Consider the following 11,906-nt stretch of genomic DNA (forward strand, 5'->3'; position numbering starts at 1 on the left):
TCCTTGTACCTTGCTGACAGTTTTAGGGAAAAAATGGGCACAGCTGGAGACTCCTCCTCTGGTGCTGTACAGCTCAGCACAAAAAGTCTAAATACACATCACCACATTTATGTGAGAGGAGGGAGTGAAACTGGAAGTAGGAATTCCACAATATGGCCTATGTCTTAGAGACTGTCACATTAACAATGTAACCCTGTGACAGGTCTACCCCTGGGTGACAGGACATTGGGCATGCCATCACCTTTGCCTTTTTTCTATATGTAATAAATATTATCGAATCTTCCTACTGTGATCTGTTCAGCTAAAAAAAAACAAAACCAAAAAACAACAAAACAACAAACCACCTGCTTATCTTTTTCACTTTCACAAACTTTTCTACTGCTTCTGGGACGTGCCATATTCAATAGTACACAAAACATTAACAACACATCCACTGTACCAGCATAGTTCATGTAGTGCAGTTTTCTCTCCACTGAAACGTAAAGATTTTGATCTGACACAACTCAGCATCAGAAGACTACAAAAGCAAAGAAAATGCAATATGTGACTGTCCTGCAGGAGAGAATACACTTGCAGAGGCAGAACATGGCTGTGGTCCCCAGCCCCTAACCGGTGGGACTTCTGCTCCACCTGCTGGTCAGCCAAAAATCTCACCCAGGGCAATGACCTGTGTGCAGTTGCAGCACTCCTAAAAGCTTGACTGTTTTCATTTAAATCAGTTAGATTTGTAATACTGTCTTTATTAAGAGCAGAAATAGGTCAGTACTGAAGGCTTTTGAACATACAACCTGTGGTAAAAATGCAGAATCAGGCAAGGAAAAGCACATGGGTTCTGCAGTTTAGTGTCACACCCCGATAGCCCTCACTATGAGAGAACGCTCACTTAACCAACTTGTTCCAAATGCTCAAAACCACATCCATTCTCCCAACCACCCATCCCACAGGCCTGGTAGCTGTGCCATTGCACTCCTCTTTCCCCTGCTAAATTCTAAGCTAGTTTCTCACCCCAAAACCAAGAATCTAGAGCTGCTCCATTGCCCTTGACATTTCAGGAAATCCATTGCAAATAATGCATTTTTAGGACTGGATTAGCACTGGCAATGTGACTGTACGGCCAAGAAGCAAAATGGCGCAGAGCTAAGTCAGACTTGTGGCACTGTGCATAAAGACTCAATATTCTCTACAAACCATAAAGACTCTCAGCCTATTTAGGATTCTGCTGGTTATTCTAGGAAATGGTAGGAAAGCAAGTGGCCTGTGCTTTTCAAAGGAAAGTTGAGTTCCTCAATAGTAAAATGCTCAAAAAGCTTCCTCCATTCCCATCTCCGGCCTCTCTCTGGATTACTCACTTGCAAAAATACCAGAAGTTCATGTATAACTATTTAACCTCAAGTATGCAACGTTGACCTCATTTCATAGACCTTGACTTTTCTGTTGATCTTACATATTTGTTGGTGGTGAGTTTTTTGGTTGTTTCTAGTTTAGTTCAAGATCTTTCCTTTACTCACATCTTCCACATCATGCAGGCTGTAAGACCATGGAGCCTGGTTTTGCACAAACCCAGCTTTTTACAAAGGTAACCTAACCTACTGTTATTAACTGCAATGCCATAGCACACAGAAAGATTCCAGTTTTAGGACTACAAATGGCATTTCTATTTGTGAGTCTCCATATAGCTTCTGTATTACCAGAACTAGTGTTGCTCTGAGGATGTCATCATTCACTAAGCGAGTCATAGCTGTTAGTATTATATCATCTCCCTAAGAGGCACACACAAAATTATAAATGCAGCCAAGAATGTATTTTATTTTTTCCTCCCATATGGGAATAAACTTTTCCCATACAGATATTCTTAATACTCCTCTTTGCTGAGCTTCAGAAATGAAATGAAAAGACAGTCTAGTACTCTTCGCTCATCCTAATGACATTTCTGTTACTGACAATTTATGACTGATAGTGCTTTAGAAATACCCCAGTCTAGGCTGAACTACAGGAGACATAGGCATGTAACAAACTGCTTCTTTTTAGGACAATTGAACAGCTTTTCTTGCAAAAAAGTGTTCATACACTGAAGCAATTAATAGTTGTTTTCATGTATTCTGTTACTTTTGTAGTGGTATCACTGCATATCAACCTTCTGAACCAGAAGTAGTAGAGATAAAAGTCTGCAGGCTTGAGCAGAGTAGAACAGTAATAATTATTTTGTTATTATATATCACCGTTTCCCCTTTCCCTATCAAACAGGGAGATGACAGACTTTCAAAAGAAAAGCTGCAAACCTCACTTTTTCCAAGTAAAATGCCTATTTATTTGTAACTTTTAACATAAGAAATATAATACTTAGTGCTTCCAGGGAATTGAAGGGTTTTTACATAATAACATCACTGTTTCAAAATTCTCATTTTGTATACTTCTTCCACTTTCATCACTCATACCAATCTCCATCTCTTTGTATTCAGCAGAATCCCCACAGATCTAAGTCTCAGAAAGCAGAGGGGGGGAAAAAAAAAAAAAGACAAAGTACATTTCTTCATGAAAGGACAAAACACTTGCCTTTTAGAGAAACTGTAGTTAAAAAAAGGCCAAAACTACAAACACCTCAGTGAGCCTTCATGATTAATTCAGTCATTTTAATGTAACTTGGAAACTACTTCAAGGAGAAATCATGCAAAATGAAGTTGAATTTTTAAAAAAGGAGCAGAATATAAAACTGATGGTATAATAGAAGATTATTATACCCTTCTCAGACAGCATTTTGGGGATAGAAAATGTGTAGAGATTTAGTTAAATAAAGCAGGTGGGTGAAATTTCAGAAGCACCAATTTAGAACAATGGGCTGCCTGTCAGCTCTTATTATTCAGTGGGGGTTCAGAAAGTGCCTAGTGCCACCTATTATGAAGGCACTTTAGGCTGAGCTTTAACACCACATTATCAAAAAATGGAAGTCAGACAGTTATGGGAACTGCAAAGCACCATCTGTTCATATTAATACATATAATCTAACTCTTACCAAATTCATAGTCAGTCCCAAGCACATTTCCCCCTTATTGTCCCTACTTTGTCTGCCAAACTCTAACCATGTTCCGAGTTGCAGTCCAAGTTGTACAACCCAGCCCAAAGATCCTTTATAATCCCATTCACTGTCACCAACATGTAGTACAATGGCCTCAGTCACAAAAAGCCAGTAGGGCCTTTTGGCATACTGAGAAAAAACAAAACCTGACATCCTTACAGTAGCACAACAACTAGGCATAACTCCTTATCTATTGATTGTATCAAAACCTTAGCCTGAAACAAGCAGAGAAGCAGAGCTGCAACACAGCATTAAGATGAATGTACTAGCATGACAGTTTAAGACAGTGGCTATTAAGTCCTTTATTGCTCAGCATCATTAATGCCTTCCAGCATTTTCCAGATGTTTTCAAAAGCCATGTAAGTGACTGGTTTTTGTCTTTTTCTCAGTTTTCTAGCAGTGGAGGAAGGATGCAGCTGGAATATCTCTACTGAGCTGATCACAATCCAGGAACAACCCTCTTGTCTACACTTCCCATTCTCACTGTGTAACACAGTGCACAAGGTACACAAGCTTTCGTAGTGCAAACTCTGGGAAGGTGCATCAATGCCCTCTTCTGGAGTTACCCACTGGAAAATCCCATGCTTAAAAGTAGGCTACCGACACCTTGAGCACAGTGTTTGTGGGGTCCGATGCCAACCTCTCAATTCTAACTAAATACAGAATTTGTGGGGGTGTATTCCCTGAATTTGTGGTTTTGTTCCAAGAAGGAGCTAAGGAGCTTCTAAAAGCATCCAGGGAGCCGGTCCCATGCCTGTCCATGGCAGGCTGCCAGAAGATGGGACTAACTCAAAGATGATTCTGAATTAGTGAATGGTATATATAGGTATGAATGCACAAACAAATGAACATGTGCATGTATGCAAACAGAGAGAGGAACTCTTCTTTAAATTTTAGAAAGCTCTCAGCACGAATTATACAAACACAGTACCCTGACTTTGACTGCCTTCTTGACAAAGCTTTTTTTTTAAAAAAAAAAAAAAATCTAAGAGAGTTGTGGGGTTACACTGAAGCGTATCTACAAAACACATTAGTTTAATTAAACACTGTAATGAATCATGCCAGTCTAACACATTTTGAACTAATATTAAATATAATCCTCAAACATCAACACTTCCAGCAACTATTCACACTGGACAAATTGAAGTTAGCCAGGCATATCGGCCTTTCTATTCAGAAACACAGACCTTTAATACACCTTATCAGCTTCGAAAGCATAGAAAGATGCAGACATTTGCCATAGCAATTGCTCACTTCTCTCTTCACCAAGATATACAAGAGCAAGAAATGACACACTTAAAAAACCCAAACACCCCAAACTTTGTTATTGCAAATTGCTTAAGTACTGCTGTAGGAAAAAAAAAAAAGTGTTTCTAAACATAATTATTTTTGCCAATCTTGTTACAGTTCATCTATCTAAAATGTAATTACTGAAAGTGCAATTCTGTGCAGTACAAAGGACACTGGCAGTGGTTAAAAATAGATTCTTTCTTCCATTGCATAAACCAAAACCCCCACAATTTATACATGAAGGTCAAACAAACACTTCATTACACAAATTATATCTGTGCAAGATGGAATTAACATTTTTAGTATTTATATGCTCTGTTCTACATTTAATCAAAATTTGGCAACTTAAAACACTCTTCCACAGTCTAGTTAGAGATCTTTCTTTCCATCTGCTTACGTTTAACTGTTGCTACTCATGAAGTATGAACCCTCCAGAAAGCCCTTTATCTTCAAAAATTATCATATCCCAAATACAAAAAAAAGGTTTACATATCATTAAAATTGGTGAAAAAAAAGAACAATTTTAATAATTTGATTCACCATTGGTATAATGGTATTTACTATGGCGTTGACTTACATATTTTATGAATTTTATTACAAGAGACAAAGAACACCTTAACAATAGCTATTTCTAAATATTAAAGAACAATTTTTACTGCCTGCTTCCCTAACATTGTAGCAAAAGGCTTTTTGCAGCACAGTAGCCATGAATATGATTTTCTTACCTGAAGTCCAACATTGTCTGCCTGTCCTCCTTTAACTAACTGTGAGATGAAGAGGCCACAGCTAAATTCCACTCCACCTCTCACGCTTATTCCAAGTCCTTCAGGATGCAAACGATCCAATCTCACCTCTTTCAGCTTTCTGCAAAAATGGAAGATACTTGACTGTTCAGCTGCATAACACTTAGTGGCAATAATGTTTCATATGAGAGTTACACATTATTTTTCTCTTATAACATTTAGGCATGAAAAAAGCAAGTTGACTGAAGTTTGGATGGATGTGTATTAGCTAAAGCCATCAAGTGTTTTTCATAAGAAAAGACATCCACAATCATTGAAGCTGTCTGCTTCTAGACAGTTAGAGCTATTAGAATTTTTGTTATTATTAAATGCAGGAAAAATTAGAACAGATTGTTTCAAATGGAAAGCATTGTTTTTGACTCCCTTACCCTGCTTTTGCTAGATTAAACTACTTAGCAAACAATTTCAGGTAACTCAAAACTGTACTTCTAGCAAATATAGCAAAAGTGAAAAGAATTATGCCCAGCTCTACACAGGTGACTGATATTTTACTCTGAATTGATCTCAAAACTCAGTCAGTATTTCCTGCTGGTATTTAAGTTAGGTGCATTGTTCTGCATTCTCTTACCGTGATCTTTTAGGTGTAAGCTGATCATATTCCACCTGGTGTTTTAATGGGATAAGTGGGCGGATAGCATCAAACAGAGGCAATCTGCTTGGTTCATTAATCACAAGTTTTAAGTCCCCCACAAGCACTGGGAGATTCATAGATCTACAAAAATACAGTGAGAAAACAAGATACAGGTAATCAACACATCATAAACCATAATTTAATAACTTGCTGTACACGTGGCTTTAAAATTTGCATGTCCCTTCAACCTCCTAAAAAAGCTATTTATGTAGATATTGGTTTAACCAAAGCAAAATAGCTTGAGAAAGCAAGACTTCTGTAAGCAAAGAGGAGTAATAACTACCTCCTTCAAAATAACTGAAAATAACTGACTTTGTCTTTTAAGGTCACGAACATCACTTTTATAGATGACATTTTTGATTTTATTCTCGGTTCCCGAAAGATTTATGGAACCATTTGGAAATAACTTTCCAAATCAGATATACCTGCCTACTAGATTTTTGTTTCCTTAGTAGTTAGCAATCCTTCTAAGCAATCCTTCTAGGTATAAACTCCTTCCTCTCCTGAGCTTAGGGGACTGACGAACTGTTTTGATGCAGGATAAGAAAAAATCACAGTACTCAGTAGCTAGAGCAAAGACTTGGTTTAAGTTTTAAAATGTTTTTCAAATCAAAATCGAAGGGCCATCAACCAATAAACAAAATCCACAGAAGTTAAACTGCTGTGAACAACTGTTTTATGAGAGCTATGCAAAGTAGTCTCCTTAATATTGTCAGCACTGAGATAGGTCTAGAAAATGTACTTCACTGCCCAGCTGCAAGAGTGGATTAACAGCTCCCTAAGATTCAGTGGAGCTATTTCTACACAACATCCTGTGTATGTAGGTTTCCTTTCCCATAATTTACACCTCCCGGCATACAATATTTCTGAGGCATATGCACTGAAAATACAGATCAGGAATGCATATTACATGGGATTAGAGGTCAAATACTTTGGGAAATGCTATTCACAGTGAAGCAGACTTTAAATGTTAACTCCAAACAGCAACTGCACATATTTTTGCCCTCAAATACTTCATAATGTATTAAAAAAAAGTGATACATCATCAACATATGTTCACAGAGATATCAGAAATTTTGCTCAAGTCATTGCAATTTTGGAAATTAAAGAAAAGTTACTATATGCATTGTTAATTTTGTAACTGCAAGAAGACTTTAAATAATTAAGAGCTACCGAATCAACTGGCTCTCCAAACAACAGGCTTTATGAATGGAGAAGCAATTAGACAGACCTGAGTGAAACTGAATCAGATATGCAGCTGAATACACTCATAACTATACCTCAGTGCAAACATCAGATGGAAACATCTACATTTCACTCAGCTGAGATGCTATTAATATACGATTGGAAACAACGTCTATCAGAGTCACCTGTCTATGATGAGTGGAAAATACAATCTCATTGTATTTGAAAAACAATGGATCAGATGCTGATCTCATTTGCAATGATATAGGTCCTAAGCAACTGTGGTTTAAATCAGTTCAGCGAGAGGATTGGTAATAGACCTATCACCTTACCATTTTCTCCCATTATGTCACAATAAGCCAGAATTGTTAAACATGCCAAACAGATTCCCGGACTAAATTTCTTCAGCTTTCAGATAATACAGTTGCAAATTTTTATCTGAATAGTTAGTAAAAATCTTTGAAAAGTAAACTCAGTGAAAACCTGTGTTGCAGATAAATAAGCATTATTTGGAAATATTAATGAATTTGATTAATGGTCTCTTCCTGTTTCCTAAGAACAGTTTTATCATCCAAGTGCTTTCCCCCCTGCCCCCCCAATAAAAATCAAATTCTCTTACAAAACTGCCAATTCATAAAACCAAAGTAACTTTATGGGTGATTAAAGACAAGCTCCTTCCTTGTCTGCAGGCTGTAAAAGTGTAAGACTTCATTAAACAGAATAAAAACTATTACTTCAACTACTTTTCTAGTAGCATACAGAAAGACCACTTAAAATCTTGAATATTCACTCTTTACATTTAAAAACATTAGTCAAATTCTACACAAACATATATAAAGCTAGATCTTACTGGTGGTACATCCGTAGCACATCATAAAGGTAATCCTTCTCCGCTTCATTGTCAATTAGTAGATTCACCTGAAAACCCAAGGACATTATTGTAAATCTCTGACTAAACAGCCACAAACATTGAACACATACAGCTTTCACAAATTCTTAAGCCATAAAGCAAAGATTTCAATAGGGAAAGACTTTTTTTTGATTTTTTTTTAAAGACAGACACATTTTTGCAACAGAGTATTACCTCACAATGTGAAACTTATAACAAGACTTTCCAAAATCAGTATTACAACAATTGGATAAGGTGGTAAATACCGATATATTCTGTATGCTAGATTTCCCCTCGGCAGTAATATTATTACAATAATATCATATTTTCCTTACCTGATAATCACTGTACTGTTGGATAAATGTTTTCAGAAACCTTTTTGGCCATTCATTAATATAGCACATGCTGTCACAGATAAAACCACCACACCGAGATGATTATAATCTATGTTCTGTCGTCCAAACCACTGATTTCAGGATCTCACTTCCAACATTATGCAAACTGCTACACTTCTGTTCCTCTTTGCTCCAGCTCTTAACTGATAGAACCTGCTAGTTACTCTTTCCTCCCCCACTAATAGTATGTTTACCTAAACCAGTGTCATATTACTATGCCTGCTCTTGGATAACTACAGTAAAATAAAGAAAAAAAAAAAACAAAACAAGAATTCTCATATGAGGAGTTCAATTTATATATTCAGTGACCACGAGACCCCCAGTGATCTTACTTGCAGTGAGAGGTCACATCACATTAGTTTTAAATTCAGACAAGCTTAATGTTTAAGAAAACAATTTACATCTGACCTAAAGGCTAATATTACTGTAACATGAAGTCTGAGGAACAATTTGCATGCTTAAAGAAAGGCCCTTTCTTTCTAGGTTTGCAATGGTTTGCATTATATTCTGAACTAAAGACATGCTTCATATTCCCTTTGTCCCTTTTGGCTCTCTAAAGCCAGCAAGACTCCAAATACAGGTGGTTTCCTATTACTTGTCTCCTCTGGAAAAAGATACTTTCAAAACACCTAAAGGCCAAAAGCTACATACAGGACAAGACTGCTTGACATTAATACTAGTGAGTAAACCAATTTATTCACAGTGAATTTCAAACCACAGAAGAAGAAGTCTGTATTAAAAGGAAATAAAATGGCTGCAATCAAAACTGACTGGTTCACCAATACTGTACACAGACTCAAGGCAAGGTGATACATGTAAAACTAAGTCCAACACTCATTCTTCCCTTCCCCATCAGGAAAAATAGAACACATAAATCAGTTTCAGTTCTGGTACACAGAACTCAAACCCTAGTGCTAGCTAAGGTGCTGTACGAACAGTGTCTCATGAAGAACACTAAATGTTTAAGCACATCAATCCTACACAGCAAAGAGCAAAACCATCATCATCTCTTCTCCTGATTGGGAAAGCAACCAATAACAACATTATGATTTTCTTCTGTTATGCTAACTGATAGACACATCCCTGCTCCCTCTCAGGAACTGGAGGGCCATATCTAAATTCTGCCATTTCTTCTCACACAACATTCAGTCTTCCAGTTTGATTCCTGCACTTCTCACCCTGTACCAGCAACTTCCACATCCTCTGAAAAAAAACACACACACAAGTGACTTCTTATGTGTTCAGAATGCTACAGCTGGGTTAATCTTCCTTGGCAATCTCTCTAATTAGGTCATTCTTCTCCTGTTGCCTTCTATTCCACCAATTATCACTTCACTGTAGCCACCTGCATCTCAAACTATTTTCCTAATTCATTACCTCCTTGGGACAGAGTCTTACTGTAGACATATACTTTACCTAGGCTCATCAACAGCTTCTAAGAGCTGACTCTAATTTCATAAATGCTAAAATATCATGCCCCTGCATGTTAAGGAAAAAAAAAATACACCACGCCACCACTGATATAACGTGGATCCCAGAAGTATTTTAGTATTTCCCTGTTTCTCAAGAAAATAACTGTGGCGATACAGAATAGATGATTTCACAGCTTTTAAACCAAGGATATTAAAAAAAAACATCTGGACAGAGTCATGGGCAACCTGCTCTAGGTGGCCCTGCTTGAGCAGAGGGGTTGGAGCAGATGACCTCCAGAGGTGGCTTCCAACCTCAACCCTTCTGTGATTATTTAAGGATATCTTCATAGTAGTTGTATAATTTACAATCCTCGAACACAAATAGAGAGTTGCTTATGCTCTGTTTCTCACTACATAAATTGCACTGTTTTGCACAGAAATTAATAAGGAGTCATCACAAAAATGGCACATACAAAAGAAAAATAAAGTCTGGCAACAAGTCTAAGTTTATTCAGTAGAATAGAAGTTGTGGGGGAAAAAAGCACTTTTTGGCATGGAAAAAGTTCCGATTACAGTAATGCACTACTGTAGCACTAGCCCAATCTGCCAGCTTCCGAAGAATAATACAAAGTTCTATTTAAGCTACACAGCTTTTGAAAAACTACTGAGGGAAACGGAAGAACTGACCAATATATTTGCATATATCATATATATTTTGCATTGCTGCTTGCCTGATAGGGAGAACTGATTAAAGAAAAAAATATGAAAGTGGCAAATCATTGGAAGAAACTCAGATCCTCTGGCTGAGCATTTTTACTGCTTTGACACAGAAAAAGTAAGTATCCAAGACATTAATTGCCACAGAGACCACTAGAAGCAGGAAGATACAAAATAATTTAAAGAAAATACCTGTTCCAGTATCCTCTGGAATAAAGTTTTCACTCAGACATACATCCTACTTATTTGCACCAACAAACGCTGACAGTAAGTCTTACTTTACCAGGGGTGGGACTAGAATGATTTATGAATATAGCAGCAATGAAAGGGAAAAGGTTTAAAGTTCAAGATGGCAAAAATCTGCCTAGGAACCAGCGTCTTTATAGTTATGTTGCACAACCCATTGTTGAGTTATACAGTAATAGGTAGCAAGGCAGAAATAACCTGCTAGATGGCTATAGTCATAACTACACAGTGTCCAGGTCTTTCAAAAACTGAAGTTTTTGAACTTCAGTTTGCCAAACAGGTATTTTTTTGCAGCCCCTCTACTTCATCCTAACAATTCTTAATTGCTTTAAGAATTTAATGGCTTTATTATCAGGTGATACTTCCATAAAACACATTACACTACTTCGAAGAAATTCCATTCCCTAGCCAATAAAAAAAAAAACACAACAAAGAAAAACCCCAAACCAACCACAACCTCCCCCACAAAAACATCCACAAAATAGCACTGAAAACTTTAGTCTGAGAGAGTCCTACATGGCTATGCAAAAACATCTCTTAAATGCATAAACCATTTTTCCCCTCCTTTCTGTAAATAGAGTTTTGGAGCTTACTTTGCTTATACAATTTTGAACTCTGCTGAGCACTTATTTAACTGGGTAAACGACAAAAGGACGTGCCAGGCAGACTGAGTTGCTCCATGTACCAAGTGCATTTGCACATGACTGCACAGGCACAATTACACTCGTGAATGTTAAGGTGCAACTGAAGCCTTCTGAGCACCGGCTGGCAGCGCGCAGGACTGCAAACGTGAACTGCCTGGGCCTGGACTTCAGCACCTGCACTTTTGCCTTCCCTGAACTTGATCGGGTGCAACATTTTTTACACGATATTAAAATAAAATAAATTGTATCAAGCCCTGGAAAAGCTCATGCATCGGTGAATGTTCTTCCTCTTCTCTCCCTCGCTTTTAAAGGGTTTTTAAGTTTTACAAGCACCCTCTCACAGGAGGCTGCCACCAGCTTTTCCGCGCTATTGGCACGGTAGCGCCAAGCTCCCCGAGCTTCTCCCGTCCCCGTCGCTCGCTGGCACACAGGCAGCGCCCAGCACCTGCAGCACGGCCCAGGCCCTCCTGGCGCCAGCAGCCGTGCCCCAGCCCAGCGCTTCGCTTCCCTCCAGGCCGTGGGGGCGCAGCTCTGCCCACAGCCTGTGCTCGCCCGGGAGGCGACCCCGCGGCCCCGCTTTCTTACCTTGTGCCGGAACTCACGGGCGACCCGGCGCTCCAT

General features: G+C 38.2%; 1 protein-coding gene across 1 annotated transcript in view; it reads right to left on the minus strand.

Annotated features, from left to right (window-relative positions):
* Nucleotides 1-11,906, minus strand: part of USH1C (USH1 protein network component harmonin) — a 49,141-nt gene extending 37,235 nt beyond the window's left edge. Inside the window, exons 1-4 of the mRNA XM_068398713.1 lie at nt 11,871-11,906; nt 7,833-7,900; nt 5,735-5,878; nt 5,089-5,227 (exon numbers count right to left, since the gene is read on the minus strand). Of these exons, the coding sequence (XP_068254814.1) occupies nt 5,089-5,227; nt 5,735-5,878; nt 7,833-7,900; nt 11,871-11,906 (387 nt within the window). The remainder of the gene's footprint in view (nt 1-5,088; nt 5,228-5,734; nt 5,879-7,832; nt 7,901-11,870) is intronic.

Source organism: Nyctibius grandis, chromosome 4 (assembly GCF_013368605.1).
Source record: "Nyctibius grandis isolate bNycGra1 chromosome 4, bNycGra1.pri, whole genome shotgun sequence".
In the NCBI taxonomy this organism is placed as follows: domain Eukaryota; kingdom Metazoa; phylum Chordata; class Aves; order Nyctibiiformes; family Nyctibiidae; genus Nyctibius; species Nyctibius grandis.